The 18971-nt window shown below is 47.8% G+C and overlaps 1 protein-coding gene across 1 annotated transcript in view; it reads left to right on the top strand.

The window, feature by feature from the left end:
• The window catches only part of AK8 (adenylate kinase 8), a 97772-nt gene that overhangs the window by 76252 nt on the left and 2549 nt on the right, over nucleotides 1–18971 (top strand). The window contains exon 8 of the mRNA XM_056860165.1: nucleotides 15766–15846. Within this exon, the coding sequence (XP_056716143.1) occupies nucleotides 15766–15846 (81 nt within the window). The remainder of the gene's footprint in view (nucleotides 1–15765; nucleotides 15847–18971) is intronic.

Raw genomic sequence — 18971 nt, 5'->3', positions numbered from 1 at the left:
TAGTGAGCCTGGTGTTGCAAACGGCAGGACGGACATCTCTCCAAAGGGAGATGCTGGCTCAGCCCTCAGTCTCTCCCCACTGTCGCACTCCACGAATCGGGAGGTTGACCTGTATTTACTTACAAACTAGTCTTACAGCACAATCCTAAGGCAAGTTACTCCAGTCTAAGCCCATTCATTTCAATGGGCTTAGACTGGAGTAATTCTTCATAGGATTGTACTGTTAGTCTTATTCAGAGTGTAACGGTATAGGCATTAGCCAGTCAGTGATGTTCATCGCCGCCTTTCCCTCCAGTCACACTGAACCTCTCTGAAAAGCTGCTGAACTGTTCACCCCGCCCCCAGTTTCATCCTAAGAGAAAAAAAATATAAAACTTAATTCCTAGGTGCACACGGGCCCAATTCAGATCAGGGCTGTTGTGTGTTAGGAGAAGGGGCTTCAGCCTTCTTGAGGAGAGCCGTTATTTGCCCTTTGGGAAAACATACCTGTTAGGGTTGCCAGGTCCCTCTTCACCACTGGCAGGAGGTTTTTGGGGTGGAGCCTGAGGAGAGCGGGGTTTGGGGAGGGGAAGGACTTCAATGCCATAGAGTCCAACTGCCAAAGTGGCCATTTTTTCCAGGTGAACTGATCTCTATCGACTGGAGATCAGTTGTAACAGCGGGAGATCTCCAGCTAGTACCTGGAGTTTGGCAACCCTACTACATCTCCAAGAAAGCATCTTTAAGAGAGATTCCCCCCCCCAAAAATTATCATCACTATATCTAAGAGTGGTTTGGCATCTGATGCGTTGTGTGAATGTTACACAAACATCCTGACAATCCTGCTTCCTCTCCCTGCATGTGCATGCAGCGCAAATGTTTTAAGGGGCTTTCAAAGGCCTGCACAAAGCTCTCTTTTACAGAAATCATTCATAAACCTTTTCTACAACTCCGCAAGCGGAGAGCTGGTGGTATCGGCCTCTGCTTCTGCAATCGCTTCCCCGTCTTCCTGCTTTCCTCATTTTTTATTCTGTGCCTCCTCCTTATTCTCATTTGTTATTCCATCATTGCCGGATTCCCCCCGGAGGTCGTTCCGATGGCGCTTCACGGATCAGGGAGAAAGATGGCAGCAGCGGGAGCGCCTTCAGCGCACTGCTGAACTGGGCCCGTCCCCCCCTAATTGCGAGCTTAATTGCACCGCATCTCCGAGATGTTGAGGCCTCCGTGGTTTGTGAGGCCAAGAATCAGAGCAGATGGAGCCCGGGCGCACATGTAGGCCTGGCCCGAGGCAGTCTGCTGCCGGGAGCACGGAGCCAAACAGCCTGAGAAGTGCACGGCTTTGGCTCGCTTGCTATGCTGCCGAGGACTTTGGGCAGCGGCGCGTGATCCACACCATGCCCCCGCTGGACTGCACGCTGCCCCACATGCCTGCCTGGATTGCTTGTGCAGTCAGAGGCGTCATCTCAAACAGGGGTGACGTTGCCAACCTCCAGGTACTAGCTGGGGATCTCCTGCTATTACGACTGATCTCCAGCCGATAGAGATCAGTTCCCCTGGAGAAAATGGCCCCTTTGCCAATTGGAATCTATGGCGAAGAAGAAGAGGAAGAAGAGTTGGTTTTTATATGCCGACTTTCTCTACCACTTAAGGGAGACTCAAACCGGCTTACAATCACCTTCCCTTCCCCACAACGGACACCCTGTGAGGTAGGTGGGGCTGAGAAAGTGTGACTAGCCCAAGGTCACCCAGCTGGCTTCGTGTGGAGGAGTGGGGAAACAAATCCAGTTCACCAGATTAGTCTCCACTGCTCCAAACCACCTCTCTTAACCCAAAAACCTCTGAGTCTCCGCCGCTCATATGGAGGAGTGGGGAATCAAACCAGCTTCTCCAGATCAGACTCCACTGCTCCAAACCAGCACTCTTAACCACTACACCATTCTGAAGTCCCTCCCCTCCCCAAACCCCGCCCTCCTCAGGCTCCACCCCAAAAACCTCCCACCGGTGGCGAAGAGGGACCTGGCAACCCTAAACAGGAGAGAGACCTTTTCTAATCTTGGAAGTGAGAAGGCTGCCTGCAGCGAGTGCCACTCTGCAGGGAAGGCACTCTGCACAGTCTCAGAGGCACCTAGGTTCATTATTGCTTGATACACACTGGGAAGAACACCTGGTCTTATCAAGATGCCGTGTCCTATCTTAGATTAACCCTCGACAGGGCTCACTACGGCAGAGCATCTGTTTGGCATGCAGAAGGCCCTAGGTTCAATCCTCGGCATCTCCAGTTAAAAGGATCAGGTTGTAGATCGTGTAACAGATCCTGGAGAGCTGCCGCCAGTCTGAGTAGACCACGCTGACTTTGATGGACTGATTCATTATAAGGCAGCTTCATGTGTGTGTTCACTATTTATCCGACAAGGCCCTCACACTCATTCACAGACAGACCGTCTGGATGACATTGAGACCTTCCAAACCTACGGGTAGAGGGGGCTGTGTGTGTACTTTGTCTGTGACACTGTGATGTGATGCTCATAAACAAAACCACAAGGACTGCCACCGCTAATGAGGTTCCATGGTCACTGAGGGTCAGTGAAGGCAAGCACAGTGAGGGCAGAGAAGCAGCACAACAGCATCCTGAGGATGAAAACAAGGCACCAAAGCAACACTGATGCTCAGCCTTGTTCTTCCCCCCAGGCATTTGTTTGGCTGTGCCACATAGACTAATTTCAATGTATTCCCTCCCCCAAAAAAAACCACAACCCAAGGGCATTTGCTGCACTTCAAGTGAGTTGTGATTGGAGAAGTCCTGGGTTCTAATCTCACTTCCACCACAAACATATTAAGTGGTCTACAATCCCTTCAGCCCTTTCTCCCCCGTCTGTAACATGGGAAGAATAATTACTTGCCGTAAGATTTATTGCAAGAGTAATCTCTGTGAAGCTGAATGCTTGAACGTGCTCGATCAATGCTCAATATCAGTAATAGAGACACAGTGTTTAACCCCGGCTACCACCACGAAATGACACGTTAAGCTACTGCCCTGCCCTACTCCCTTTTTCAGCGGGAACTTTTGTAAGGGCCAGGTTGGTGTCCTTGAATAACATCAACACACACAAAAAGAGAGCCCCAGAAACGCAAAGGCGGCAGAACGAAACGAGCCGATGATGTGTCATTTTACATGCGTGTCAAAAGTAACCAATTTCCTAATAGGGAATAAATTTCTCCTATTTAAATATTGTCAAACAGAACCTCTCCAGTCTAATAGGGTGCGCTTCTGGGGAAACGCAAAATAAATCTGATTAAATATTTATATTTCACAGTATTAATTAAGGGGATGGAAGGGGGGGCAGTCCATCAAGAGAACCCCAATATGTTCGCCGTGTCCCCAGGAAGCCGGGAAAAGAAATTCCACAATCAAGTGTGTAAGTGTTCCAAAAAAGGGTGCTGAATATTTTATGAATATTTGTCATAAGACAGAAATAATAACCACCGTGCAGAGCTATTAGAATTAATATTTATGCTGCCCGCCATGAAATATTCATGGGGACAGAGAAAGGGGGGCCCGTAAGACAAGAAATAATTTACATTAGGTTCGCTTTACCCGCCGGCTTGATGTTTAAAGACGGGGTTGACAAGCCTCCATATGAATCCGTCAGTCACTTCCAGCCAGTGGGTGGGGTGAAGGAAGGGGAGGAAAAGAGAAAATTAAGGGGCTGGGGGGGCGGGGAGAGAGAGAAAGGGTCCAGGCTGTTGACAGCTCACAGATTGAGTTTCTGACAGCCCTTTTAAAAAAAAAAACCTAAACGGCCCCCCCACCATTTCCACCTTCTTCCATTGCCGGAGGCGGGCCTGTATTGCCGCCGTTCATCCGAGCTCCCCTTCCATCTGCTGAAATTAACGAATTAATGAGCGCGGTACATTTTTACAGCGGGGCCCCAGGAATGTTTACTGGTGATTAAATTATAATGCGGCCGAGCTGTATAATTCATGAACCAATTAAAGGAAGTGTTAGTTGATTTGATGGGAAGCGCAAATACAAAAAGCATTTAACTAATAGGGAACCGTGGGCCGCCGGCCGCCTCGGCTTTCTCGGATTACGCGGCTAATTGCTCAGCTTTATAGGCCTGTCACAGATAGCCATGCATATTTCATTGTTCTCAAATACTTCAATTGTTTGCATCCGTGTCTCTACTGTAATATGTAGAAGCCTGGCCAAACTTCAGTGTAGTTAAAGCACTTCCCTGCAAGGGCCGGACTTGTGGACAGGGGCGGGGGGGACCAGGTACAGAGAGGAGGCTGCCCAGAGGCAGAGTAACTCAAAGCCGCTGAATTAAATGTCACTCAGCAATTACATGATTAAAAAGCATGGCGCACGGCCATCTTTCCTACTATCACATTTTCGGGCCACTTGTTCGCTTGGCTGACTCCTCGGTACGGCTCAAAATGTTCACGGTCCGCTACATACTTCTATTTCTCCATTTTTTAAAGAAACAGAATAGACTGAAAATCAAAAAGCAGGAAAAGGCGCCGGATCCCTACGCAGGAAAGGTCTCAAACCGTCCCAGTTGCAGACTGGAAATCCATCAGAGGAGCAAACAGTGTGCGTGTCTGATTTCGAGGGCTGCTGGCTTGACGCGATGCCTTCGTAGAGTGGGTGGGCAGGTGGGCTGCAAGGGATTTACCGTCTTGGCTGATTCACAAAGCGCACCCCTCACCCTTCTTCCCACTGGCAAGCCACTGTGCTTGCAAGGCAGTTCTGCCCACTTGGCTAACACCTCCCAGTCACAGCCAGAGAGGAACAAAGCAAACCTCCAGTTCCAAAATTGGTGATGAGAAACACAGAATTCATAGAATCATAGAGCTGGAAGGGGCCATACAGGCCATCTAGTCCAACCCCCTGCTTAATAAAGGATCAGTCTAGAGCATCCCTGATAAGTGTTTGTCCAGCCTCTGCTTAAAGACTGCCAGTGAGGGGGAGCCCACCACCTCCCTAGGTAGCTGATTCCACTGTTGAACAACTCTTACTGTAAAAAAATTTTCCCTAATATCCAGCCGGTACCTTTCTGCTTGCAATTTAAACCTATTATTGTGACAAAATCTCCCACTATGTTTGAGGACGTCATAACTAAAATGATGAAATCTTGGCGTCCTCCTGCTCAAATTTCTGTTTTTTCTCATAAGACGCCTTCCAGAATTTGTGGTTCTCTAGAAGAGCTGCATACAATGTTTTCTCCAGTTTTTGATTTTGGGAATGAAACAAGTAATGTGCTTTGCACTGGGCTGCCTTTGAAACAGTTCAAAAATTTCAGTTGGTCAGAAACAGCTGCAGCCAGGTTATGGTTAGGGGCTGGCTGCAGGGATAGTTCCCCCTCCCCGCTTCTGACAGAGCCGCCCTGCCTGCAGAGATGAGGTAGGTGGCAACTAGAGACAGAGCTTTTTCAGTGGTGGTGCCTTGCCTTTAGAATGCCATCCCCTTGCCAAGGGTCACCTTGCATTCCTTTTGGTGGCAGGGTACAAGTTTCCTTTTAACCCAGACTTTCACTAATTTTTTTAAATCTTTTTTTGGTTGTTTTATGGTCTGCTTCTGGCCTGAGGATTGTATTATATAGATTACTATAGGACCCTAGCATTTTTAATGACATTGGCCTATTCTTTATTGATTGTGCTTTGATAACGCTGGCTTGTTTTTTAATCCTTGTGTTTTAGTGGCTTTTAAAAAAATGCCTGTGTTTTTATTGACTTTGTTTTATTAGTTGTAAGCTGCATCGAGCAGGTCTTTGGAGAAGGGTGCATATGAACTCTCTAAATAAATCAACAGATCTTATCCATAGGGTAGAATTTTCTCCTAGAAATATTCACCCTTTGTACGCTTCTGTTTGGCACCATTGTTTCTCCCCTGCTGTTGCTTCTTTGGTGTCATTCCCATCCCCAGCAGCTTCTTCCTCTTCTGGAATTAGATACAGGAGAGAACAGCCTTTAGCAGCGATCGAGAAATCAACAGGAAGAACAATATCAGGCCCTTACATCGGTCATGAAGATGCCACTGGACATCAGCATGTATAAAGAACCACACCCAAGTAGATCTGGCTACATAAGAACATCAGTGAGAACAAATGAGGGCCATGGAAAGTAAAAACAAGTGATGGCAACTGAAAAAAAAGATTACTATTTTTACATGGAGTGCCATAAAAACCACTCTCCTCCGAGCTAGGCGTTTTTCAACACTGTCGCAAATATTTTTGAGGGGGGAAATAGAAAGCCACTCAGGCATCATCCTTTCTACACTTGGACCTTAAAGAAATTAAATGTATATGATTGGTTTTTCCAGTAGATAAATGGCAGAGGACCCCAAGAGGAAAAAAAATATCTTCTGCGGTTGCACACACTGAAAAGCACTGGCAAAACAGCAACAAGTTAAGCAGGGGAGGGGCTGTGGCTCAGTGGTAGAGCATCTGCTCGGCACGCAGAAGGTCCCAGGTTCAATTCCCAGCATCTCCATTTAAAGGGACTAGGCAAGTAGGTGATGTGAAAGACCTCTCTACCTGAGACCCTGGAGAGCCGCTGCTGGTCTGAGTAGACTTTGATGGACCAAGGGTCTGATTCAGTATAAGGCAGCTTCATATGTTCATGTGTTCAGGGCAGCCTGGTAGGACATGAAATGGGGAACCTAAGGGTTGAGCTAAAAACTAAAAATTCTTATAAAGCAATATATGTATTAGGTGTACACAATAAAATGGTATAAGCCTGTATAGCAATTCTTGAAATGCAAGGTTTTAGGTTTTGGGGAATGTAGCATAGAAATAGCAGTATGATATTTTCTGGTCCATGACTGCAATAAATTAATTATTATTATGTAGCCTGTATTCCAGGCCCAGTGTTTTAATCCATTTTATTGTGCACACCTAATGCATTTATTACTTAGAAGAATTTTTAGTTTTCAGCTCAAGTTCCCTGTACTTTTCTGGTTGAGTTCTTTCCCCCTTTTTTGGTTGTTTATTAGGACATGAAACAGGCCACACAAAAACATAACCTCCTTCTGTCTCTCATGCTCCAGCCCATAAAATCTGCAAAGGCTTTGCCAGATAGTTTTTCTGGTGGGAATTGGGAAGGAGCTCTTGCAGGGTGTCTCTGTTGTGCTGGCGTTATTATTATTATTATTATTGGGCACTGGGGGGCCAATTCACATGACCGTCACAGGGAGCTGGAGGTTTGTGCTGGGAATTCAGTTCCCACGTGCGCAGGGCCCAATATGGATCAGGACAGTGGCACATGGGGAGACGAGGCTTAAGCCTCCTCCCTCCAGGCCACTTTCCCAACATGAACTGCCTCTGGAGAGCCATTATTTGCTCCCTTTGGGAAACGAATGCGTAGCCATCAGTACAGGTATTAGGGTTACCAACCTCCAGGTACTAGCTGGAGATCGGCTATTACAACCGATCTCCAGCCAATAGAGATCAGTTCACTTGGAGAAAATGGCTGCTTTGCCAATTGGGGTGCGTCCCACAGCACTGTGGTGTAGCCATGCACTTCCCGGGGTCTCACTGATTTTTCTCCAACCTTTCCTAAACCTATTTGGCTGCAAAGTTTTGGGAAAGATGGCCGCTACATGGGTGGGAAAGTTCAGATTTCCCTAGTCCCACAGACTTCTCTACCTGCGTCCCCCATACCAGCCATTTCCTTCTTGCAGGGTTGTCAGGTCTTCTGCTGCCAGCTGGTGTTCCCTACCACAGCTCAGCTGTCCGGCAGGGGGCAAAATGGCTCCCAAATGGGGGGGGGGTCAGTAGTGCCCCAACTCCCTGATGTCATTTCCCATGTGCCCAGAAGTGACATCAGCATGTCGCTGGGGATGCTCTGGTATTTGGGCAAAACACTATGGTTGGAGGGGGGACCTGGCAATCCTACCTCCCTGCCCCCAAAGGGGGGCTCTTTTGCTTTTTTAATCAGACATTGAATATTGTTATAATAACTTGTCAGATTCTCTGAATTCCCAGGTTTCACTTATTTTAAAAGGCAGTCTCTAGAGATATGCCTTTCCCCTTGTGTGTGTGTGTGTGTGTGTGTGTTAAGTGCCATCAAGTCGCTTCCAACTCATGGTGACCCTATGAACAATGTCCTCCAAAACGTCCCATCTTTAACAGCCTTGTTCAGGTCTTGCAAACTGAGGGCCGTGGCTTCCTTTATTGAGTCCACCCATCTCTTGTTGGGTCGTCCTCTTTTCCTGCTGCCTTCAACTTTTTCTAGCATGACTGTCTTTTCCAGTGACTCTTGTCTTCTCATAATGTGACCAAAGTACGACAGCCTCAGTTTAGTCATTTTAGCTTCACAGGCTCGATCTGATCAGGCACGGAGCTGGGGGAAGGAGCGCCCAGGGCAAGGGGGAGGGAGGGGGTGTGCCACACACGCACTGGTGTTAGGCTCTGGTGGCCAGAGGGGCGGTTGCCACGATGCCTCCACGTCCTCGCCCACCCCCTGGCCTGATAGAGATCACTTCACCTGGATAAAATGGCCACTATGGCAATTGGACTCTATGGCATTGAAGTCCCTCCCCTCCCCAAAGCCCGCCCTCCTCAAGCTCCGCCACAAAAACCTCCTGCAAGTGGCAAAGTGGGACCTGGCAACTCTGTTGTATCTTCACCCCTTCTTTTTCCACACCCATTTAGCATTCAGGCTAGTCCAATCTCATCAGATCTTGGAAGCTAAGCAGGGTTGGCCCTGGTTACTATTTAGATGGCAGACCACCGAAGAAGTCCAGGGTTGTGACGCAGGGGCAGGCAATGGCAAACCACCTCTGAACGTCTCTCGTTTTGAAAAACCTACGGGGTCCCCATCAGTCGGCTGCAACTTGACTGCATTTTCCACCACCATTTGGTACTACCCTTCAGACTTCTCCTTTCTCAAATAAAACAGGTACAAGGCAATCCCTGTATTTAATACCAAAGGGTTGGGTCCCTTGCGGATAGTCAGATGCATGCCATAGTGCCACTCGTGAATATTGAGTAGGTCTTTGCGAACTGGAGAGAACATGTAAGTTTGCAGAGGGATCTGATTTCTGGAAAAAACCTAATTTGGAGGAAAAGTGCATACTTCAAATGTGCCCATACATACATTGCAAAACAGAAAGAAAAAAAAGACACCCACCCATATACCCAACTGCCAGGGTTTGGGTGCCATTTTGAATTGCATGGAATGGTACATGAAAACAGGAGAGGGGGTCACAGTGGCCGTGGAGGTGACCAAGTGGAGGGGGGAGGCAGAGATGAGGAGGTACCAACTGGAGAGGGGGAGCCAGGGTTGGCAGAAAAGGGCAGAAATGGTTTGTTTTTTGTTTGTGTTTTTAATATGCTGACATTCTCTACCACTTAAGGAAGAATCAAACTGGCTTACAATGACCTGACCTTCCCCTCCCCACATCAGATACCCTGTGAGGTAGGTGGGGCTGAGAGAGCTCTAGGAGAGCTGTGACTAGCCCACAGTCACCCAGCTGGCTTCATGTGGAGGAGTGGGGAAACAAATTCAGTTCACCAGATTAGCCTCCGCCGCTCATGTGGAGGAGCGGGGAATCAAACCCGGTTCTCCAGATTAGAGTCCACTGCTCCAAAGCACTGCTCTTAACCACTATGCCACACTGGCTCTCCACTTAAAAGCATGCACAAAACCAGAGATCCCTGGGGTCCTACATTCTGGGCCACTTATGCCGATTTTGCACTAGTGCCAGAAATCTGTGCAAACACAGGAAACGCAAACTGGTGCGACTCCTTTCTCTCCACCTGTCTTCGTCAGTGAACATCTCCAAATCACCGCTCTTAATCACTACATCACCCTGGGACTTCCTTTCCCCCAATACCTTGGAGATCTCCATGTGTACTTTCAGACTAAGAGCTGGGAATCCCCACTCTGCTGTGGAAGCTTCCTGGGTGACCTTGGCCAGCCACACTGTCACCTGAACGTACCTCTAGGGTTACGGACCTCAAGGTGAGGCATGGAGTTCTCCCAGAATTACGATCGATCTCCACACTATGGAGATCAGTCTCCCTGGGGGAAATTGCGGCTTCCAGTGGCAGTCTCTCTGGCATCACATCCCTGCTGAGCTCACTCCCCAAACTCTGCCCTCTGCAGTCACTGTTCCCAAATCTCCAGGAAGGTCACAAGCCAGAGGTGGCTACCCTACCTACCTAGGGTTGCCAACCTCCAGGTGCTAGCTGGAGATCTCCTGCTATTGCAACGGGTCTCCATCCGGTAGAGATCAGTTCCCCTGGATAAAATGGCCACTTTGGCCATAGGACTCTATGGCATTGGACTCTCCCTCCCCTCCCCAAACCCCGCCTTTCTCAGGCTCCACCCCAAAAACCTCCCACTGATGGTGAAGAGGGATCTGGCAACCCTATATATACCTCACGTTGTGGTTGTGAGGCTAAAATGGAGATGGGGGAGAACAAAATTGTGAGCCACTATTGTTCCTCATTTTGGAGTAAATGAGGGTATTAATGGCTAAATCAGCAAACACAAATATTGTATAATAAAAAGGAGGCGCTTTTCTTTCCCTGAAGAGTGACTAGAGCCTTCTTGGAGGAAAAATGTCCCGTCCCTTTCATAGATGTTTTAATGGGATGTTATTTACTGGGGTGACATTATTTACCCTCCATGGCATGAAAGGCTTCTCCTGTCCGTTGGCACACCCTTTCAACTTTTTATAAAGGGACGGGATGATTTTCTCCAGCTCAGTTGCCGGCTGAGACCTTGCATGATCACATTCCAAGAAAGCAGCTTCAACATTTTAAAGAAAGCATTTAAAGCTTTTTTGTGCTGCACTGGAACAATCGTGGGGGGGGGGGGCTGTTTCTTTCTTTCTTTTTTAAAGAAGAGAAGGGAAAGAGGAGGGCCGAGCAGGCTCTAAGAGAATGGGCAGAATGGGAATGAAGCAGAATGGGATTGGGGCAGCTAGCCTCTGCATTGGAGGGGGAAGATATAACAGCTCTTTTAGCCAGCATGGTGTAGTGGTTAAGAGCGGTGGACTCTAATCTGGAGAACTGGGTTTGATTCCCTGTTCCTCCACATGAAGCCTGCTGGGTGCCCTTGGGCTAGTCACAGTTCTCTCAGAACTCTGTCAGCCCCACCTACCTCACAGGGGGTCTGTTGTGGGGAGAGGAGGGGAAGGCAATTGTAAACCAGTTTGAGAAAACTGGGGTATAAAAACCATCTATCTTCTTCTAGCAAAGCCAACTAAGATGAATGGCCTTCTATTTTTAAAACTTCCAATCTCACTTCAAAAGTTAGTGTTAAAAGTCACTTTTAATGATCCAGGAGCCCTGGCCAAGGAGTGGCCAAGTCTCAGTTGCCCTCAGAATGGTCCTCACTCATTCGCTTAGGTCCAGCAGGCATCTCTGAAGCGCTGGGATCTCGCAGAGTCTTCAGGGGCAGGTGGTAGGGTTGCCAACCTCCAGGTACCAGCTGGAGATCGCCTGCTTTTACAACTGATCTCCAGCCGACAGAGATCAGTTCACCTGGAGAAGATGTCCGCTTTGGCCATTGGACTCCGTGACATTGAAGTCCTGCCCCTCCCCAAATGCCGCCCTCCTCAGGCTCCGCCCCAAAAACCTCCCACCAGTGAAGTGCCCTGGTTGTCTTGTAGAGTCCAATGAAGACAACTAGGAGGAGGTTAAAAAGAGCAACAGTTCTTTATTTAGCTAAACACAGACCTGGGGGTGAAATAACCCACAAATAAGATGCAGAGTTACCCCGGAAACAAAGGAAAGTCAGTATCATTTATGCATTTGCATGGGGCAAGCCCATGGTTGCCGACAAGCAGATTGATACACAAAAGCACCAATGCACATCAAGTGTCCACCCCACTCCAACCAGCACAACCTATAGACATTGGCTGAAGGCGTCATTTAGTGAGTGCCTGATCTTGTGAGCTTGGTAAGCAGAAACCACATTCCTGAAGATGAACGTAACCCAGAGCTCTCTGCTGGTGCGAGGCGGTATCAGACACAGAGAGCATGATTTGTTGGTTCATGGCTCCCGGATGCCAACTTCCCAAAGCTTCCATGTATGTGCGTATGAATACATAGTGTTCTAAACCAGCCCTTATATCTGGGCATTACACCAGTAGCAAAGAGGGACCTGGCAACCTTAGCAGGTGGCCCTGCCCCCCCCCCCTTTCCGCTGGGACTTCTGGTGCTAGCATAGGGTTGCCAACAGCCTGGAGGGGAAAATGTCCCTTAACAGAGGTTCAATGGGATGACTTCTCACTTTTCTATCTCAGCCTATGGTTGAGGGCAGCTACAGTTATTTCCATCAACGCTGGCCTCCATACCCCTCTTTTTTTGCTCTCGTCTGAATTAAAATGCTATTATGGGGGGAGGGGGCTCTGACCGTCCACAGGACCTGCTGCGGCCTCTATGCCACAATAAGTGCGCCAGATGTTTTGATATTTTCACGGTTTTGGGGGGCTGGTTTATTCATGGGCGTTGTTTTCATATGAGTTATTGTGATTTTATTGCATTTGTGTTTTAAGAATGTTGTGAGCCCCCCTGGGCCCGGCCATTTGCAGGGGAGGGCGGGATACAAGTTTAATAAAATAAAATAAAAAAATAAAAGGTGACTGAAAATCAGCTTCCCTAAAAAGACTGGGGTAAAAGCGGTCTCCAAATGACCGAGAAAAAGCTGGGTAAACAACAACAAAAATGAAGGGAAAACTAAAGGCATAAAAATGTATGCAAAAATCGGGGGGTAAACCAAAGCAGTGCAGGGCCAGAACTGACCAAAAAAAAAATGTGGAAAAGCCCTCAGAAAACCAAACTGATCAGCTCCCGCAACTGTCCACACACAGCCCTTCCACTTCTAGAGGATGGGAACCACAGTGGACTGAAGCCAGCATGGTGTAGTGGATAAGAGCTGTGGTTTTGAGCAGTGGGTTTTAATCTGGAGAACCGGGTTTGATTCCCCACTCCTACACATGAGTGGCGGATGCTAATCTGGAGAACCGGGTTGGTTTCCCCACTCCTTCACATGAAGTCAGCTGGGTGACCTTCGGCTAGTCACAGTTCTCTTAGAGCTCTCTCAGCCCCACCTACCTCACAGGGTGTCTGTTGTGGGGAGGGGAGGGGAAGGTGATTGTAAGCCGGTCTGATTCTCCCTAAAGTGGTAGAGTATGTTGGGGTATAAAAAGACAACTCCTCTTCTTCTTCCTTCCCTGTTTGGACCCCTGTCTTCTTTCAGGTGCAAAACGCACCCCCCCCCCCAAGTGCAGAATACCCTGCTTGCGTTCTGCAACACCCAAGCCCCCCACCACACACAAACAATCCCTTCTCCCTCTGCTTGTCTCTACCGCTGACACCGGCCTGCATAATCAGGCGCGTCTCCTACCGAGAGGGAGAGCATTTTCGACAAGGCACTTCCAAGGTTCATCTCGCTGGCAGCTTTTTAAGTGTGGAGGGGTTTTTTTCCGTCTCTTCCGTCTCAGCTTTGTGCTTTGTTGGGTTTTTTTCCTCCCGTTGTCTTGAGTTAGCGACTGTGAGTTACGACAAGGCTTCTTGATATGCCAGGTTATAATCCTTTCACTTTTTGTTTTGTTTTGTTTATTTTGGAATATAATGGGGAGAGCCGTATCAATTATCAGGGCTGCAGAAGCAAGTGTTGGGTTTTTTCCCCTCCCTTCCTCTGCTAGAATATTCATCTCGAGACATTTCATCACAAGTTACCCGTTCTGACAATCACGTTTCTCTGTGGTTGTTGGGCAACAGAAACAAAGCAGAAACAAAATGTTTGGAGCGTAAGGGATGAAAGACTGCAGAAAACTGTTCTATTCCCTTCCTGTCTTTGGAATCATTGAGATCTTCACTGTTTTTGTGCTGGGCTGTTTCCTTTCCATTTTTTCCTCTTAACCACAATGTGAATGGAAGTCATTATCTGTAAACATTTGAAGAACAAGCGAGATCATTTTCATAACTTTAAGTTCTATAAAGGAGCCTCATAATCCGTTAGATCCCCTTCAGGAAGTGGAAAGTTTTCCCTTTGGTGAATGTCTAAAGCTAACACTAACCAATCCTGAGACGCACACACACCATTTTTTTTTAATTGTTCATAGAATCCATTTTCCAACTCCAAAAATTTATTTCCATTAATGTGGAATGGGTTAAATAAAAAGAAAGAAGTAGAGGAGTTGGTTTTTAAATGCTGGTTTTCTCTACCCTTTAAGGAGACTCAAACCGGCTTACAATCTCCTTCCTCTCCCCAGACAGACACCTTCTGAGGTAGGTGGGGCTAAGAGAGTTCAGAGAGAACTGTGACTAGCCCAAGGTCACCCAGCAGGCTTCATGTGGAAGAGTGGGGAAACTAACCCAGTTCTCCTGATTAGAGTCCACCACTCATGTAGAGGTGTGGGAACTTAAAACCTGGTGCTCCAAATTTAGAGTCCATGGGGAATCAAAACCAGTTGTCCAGATTTAGAGTCCACCTCCTAACCACTACACCACGCTGGCTCTCCTCCTCAGTGGAAACACAAAGGAGAATCCCTTATCCTAGTGATGCCTGAAATGTCTTGCGACAGTCTTCTCTCAACCTTTCACCTGAGGTAACCAACTGAGACTGCAGGTTATATTTTTCCAGTGGTCCCCCACCTAAAAAAACAACTGCTGGCAGGTTGTGAACCGTGCATCCCAAGAGTGGCTTAGCGTAACCCTAGCATAGTTAAATTGTGGAACTCCCTGCCCCAGGATGTGGTGATGGCTGCCAACTTGGAGGGCTTTCAGAGGGGGGTGGACATGTTCATGGAGGAGAGGGCTATTCACGGCTACTAGTGAAAATGAATACTAGTCATGATGCATCTCCAGGATCAGAGGAGCAGGCCTGTTATATTAGGTGTCATGGAACACAGGCAGGACAGTGCTGCTGCAGTCTTGTTTGTGGGCTTCCTAGAGGCACCTGGTTGGCCACTGTGTGAACAGACTGCTGGACTTGATGGACCTCAGTCTGATCCAGCATGGTTTTTCTTATGTTCTTATGTTCTAACCCTCTCGTTGATATGTTTATGCTCTGTGGAAGAGTGTTTGACAGGTATCTCTCAGTCCAGCCCAGAGGCCTGGCATCTCAGCATCCCAGTGCTCAGGGCTCTGCGCTCCAACCCACAGGAGGCCTCATTGGAACAGAAACATGCAGGCTGGCGCCAGTACAGGAGACGTTCTACCACTTCCCCTAGCCTCTGCTCAAACCTCCATATTTATTTATTTACTTCATTTATATCTCCCCTTTCTCTCCAATGGGGATCCAAAGCAGCTTACATTGTTCTGTTCTCCTCCATTTAATCTTCGTAACAACCTTGTAAGGTAGTTTAGGCTGAGTGTGTGTGGTTGGCCCAGCAAGCTTCCATGGCAGAGTGGGGATTCGAACCTGGGTCTCCCAGATCCTAGCCCTGACAATCTAACCACTACACCATGCTGGCTCTCCATAGAGAAGTCTTCCTTTCAGCTTCCTGTTCATTTTATTTTTTTTAGAAATAAACTTGTTCTTCTCAAAACCCACCCGTGGACTATGAACACATGAAGCTGCCTTATACTGAATCAGACCCATGGTCCAACAAAGTCAGTATTGTCTCCTCAGACCAGCAGTCAGCTCTCAGGCAGAGGTCTTTCACATCACCTACTTGCCTAGTCCCTTTAACTGGAGATGCCAGGGATTGAACCTGGGACCTTCTGTCTACCAAGCAGATGCTCTACCACTGAGCCACAGCCCCTCCCCTATGATCAAGTGCATTCTTGAGGCAGATGCTTCTCTTCTCTTTCGTCCCAACAGGGTGTTTTTCCTGAATCTCACGATGGAGGCAATTTTGGAGCGTCTGGCTTACCGTGCGGTTGATCCAGTTACTGGGGAAAGGTTTGTAGCGCTCATGTACTATACTGGGGAGATTTCACTGACTGGTAAGGTTGACCAAAGAAGCCTGGGTGAAACCAAAACTGACTGGTTTGTGTTTTGGCTTTGGAAAAGGGACAAGATCCAAACATTTCATTCACTCTCCCTCCCCCTTCTGGGACTAGAACTCAAATAAATTGGATCCTGCAACAATATTCCAGGTTGGAAAATACCTACTTCCCTGGTAGGTACAGAAGGTACTATAATAAGCAAGGGTTAAGTTGAGGCAACCGGCCAGCAGAGATCCCGTTTTGTTTTCCCACAAGGGCCAACCAGATGCTTCCAGGAAGTTCACAAGCTGGGTGTGGGGGGCAAGAGCCCTTCACTCAAGAAGCTGGTGCTTGGTTAACATATACTGCCTCTAACTGTGGAGGTTCTGTTAGCTGTCATGGCCAATATGACATGAATTTATCTAATTGCCTTTTGAAGCCATCTCAGCCAGTGATCATCAGTCTCAGGGTAGTGATGTCCATACATTTTGCATTGTGTGAAGGAGGCTCCCCCCCCCGCCACTCCACTGCCAATCAATTGTGCATTGGGTTCTCCCAAGTTGTAGCATTATGAAGAAGAAGAATAAAGAGTTGGTTTTTATATGCCAACTTTCTCTACCTTTTAAGGAGAATCAAACCAGTTTACAATCTCCTTCCTGTCTTCTCCCCACAGCAGACACTTTGTGAGGTAGGTGAGGCTGAGAGAGTTCGGAGAGAACTGTGACTAGCACAAAGTCATCCAGCTGCCTTCATGTGTAGGAGTGGGGAAACCTACCCAGTCCACCTGATTAGCCTCTGCCGCTCATGTGGAGGAGTGGGGAATCGTACCCAGTTCTCCGGATTAGAGTCCACCGCTGTTAACCATTACACCACACTATACCACGCTGGAGAATAATAGGATGAATAGCATTTATAATCGTATGAACCTCTGTCATGTGTTTCTCTCTCTCTCCCCCACCCACCACATGCTGAGTTTTCTTTTTCTCAACTGAAAAAGGCCCAACTGCTTTCATTCACAGGGAAGGCAATCCAATCCCTCCGTTTGCCTTTTCTTGCTGTTTTCCCACTCTACAATGCCATTTGTGAGCTGGAGCAAACACAACCATACCAGGGATTCCAAATGTGGCCACCCTACTGATTTATATAAAGGCCTGTGAACCTAGGCAATTTATTTTCAAGCCCATTCCTAATAGTCCGTACCAGAGAACTTGCCTTTTTCACCACTGCAGCATGCCGGGTCAACATTTTCATTGAGCTATCCAGTGTGAAGCCAAGATCTTTTTCTTGTTTAGTCAAAGCCCATCCAGAACTAAAGATACTGAAAGTGCTTGGAGTTCTGCATTTAGAGCTTCCCCTCCCCTCTTTGTAAATAGCAGCTAAATGGGGCCCAGATGGGATCAGGATCAAAGTGCAGGAAGGGGGGGATAGGTGAGGTTGCCAGGTCCCCCCTCCCCACTGGTGGGAGGTTTTTGGGGAGGAGCCTGAGGAGGGCAGGGTTTGTGGAGGCGAGGGACTTCAATGCCATAGAGTCCAATGGCTAAAGCGGCCAATTTCTCCAGGTGAACTGATCTCTGTCGCCTGGAGATCAGTTGTAATAGCAGGAGATCTTCAGCTAGTACCTGGAGGTTGGCAACCCTAGGGATAGTCCTTTACTCTGGTGTCATTTTCCCAGTCTGGGCCCCACAGATGTAAATTTAGAAGCAGAAATTGTCTGGAAGCTCCAGTCACCATCAAGGCCGTTTCTGCATGGCTGTTTCCTTGCGGTCACCCTGCCGACCACTTTGGGGCTTTGCTTTGATTATGCATGCGTTTTCTAACCATCAGAGTTTGCCTCGCTCTCCCCCAGTGTTTCCACATGTTTTGCCAGCGTTTTCTGGATTCATGTTTAGCCAACAACCAGAAAACACCGGGAGAGCGAGACAACCTCTGACGGTTGGCAAATGCCTGCATAATCAAAGCAAAGCCCCGAAGTAGTCGGCGGGGTGACCGTGAGGAAACAGCCATGCAGAAATGGCCCAAGTGTTGTTTGGCCTTAAGATTCCCAGAGCATCTCTCAGGACTCCCACAACCACAATGCCAGGAATACCAACCCTAGAGAGAACCCCCAGCGGTTTTTCTTCTCTAAAAGGAGGCATTGGGGGGGCGGGGGCGCTTTGGATCAACACTGTGCTGCACTCTTTCAATCTGTGGTGCAAGAAGGCTTAAACTCCCCACCACCACCCAAACCAGGGTCACAATCCAAATTTGGGGCCCCATATACCTGATTTTCACAAACTCCCAGCATTCCATCTGTCGGAGCCCTATGATTCTGATATACAACCCTGTGAAAATTGGTGGCGGCGGGTGCGGGGGGCAGTGACGAGCCCCACTCCACGTTGGAACCCAATTTCGGATTAGCGTTTCCTTCCTTATTCCAGCTCTGGGCAGCTCAAAGAATTCCTTTCAGCTGTCCTTTCATTCATTTCATTCATTTATCTAATGGATAACCTGTCACAGAGCTCAAAATAAAACTTTTCTGTCAATATAAGAAGGTCAAGGATCAAAATATTGTAATTTTTAAAACTGTTTAGACACTTCTTCGGAAGTCTGGTGATGGGTCACTTTTTAAGGTGTGTGGAGGGTCAAAAGGGTATTTTTGAACTTTATAACATTGTAACTATGAATGTATTAATTAGAGCATATAATTGATACTCTTTTGTATTTTATTTTTATTTTATTTTTATTATTGTATGTGTTTTGTTTTATGTTCTAAAAATAAATACATATATATATATAAAAAGGATCAAAATATTGCAACCAATACAGCAATGTAATAAAGTAGGGGGGGGTTAACTGGTGCCCCTCTGCCTGCTCTGGCCCCGACAGGTAGGGTTGCCAGGTCCCTCTTTGCCACCAGCGGGAGGTTTTGGGGGCAGAGCCTGAGGAGGAAGGGGTTTGGGGAGGTGAGGGACTTAGAGTCCATAGAGTCCAATTGGCAAAGCTGCCATTTTCTCCAGGTGAACTGATCTCTGTCGACTGGAGATCAGTTGTAATGGCAGATCTCCAGCTAGTACCTGGAGGTTGGCAACCCTACCGACAGGGGTCCTGCCTGCTGTGGCA

Source organism: Euleptes europaea, chromosome 14 (genome assembly GCF_029931775.1).
Source record: "Euleptes europaea isolate rEulEur1 chromosome 14, rEulEur1.hap1, whole genome shotgun sequence".
NCBI lineage: Eukaryota > Metazoa > Chordata > Lepidosauria > Squamata > Sphaerodactylidae > Euleptes > Euleptes europaea.
Note: the sequence above shows the minus strand (reverse complement) of the source record. Positions and strands in the feature narration are given on the sequence as shown.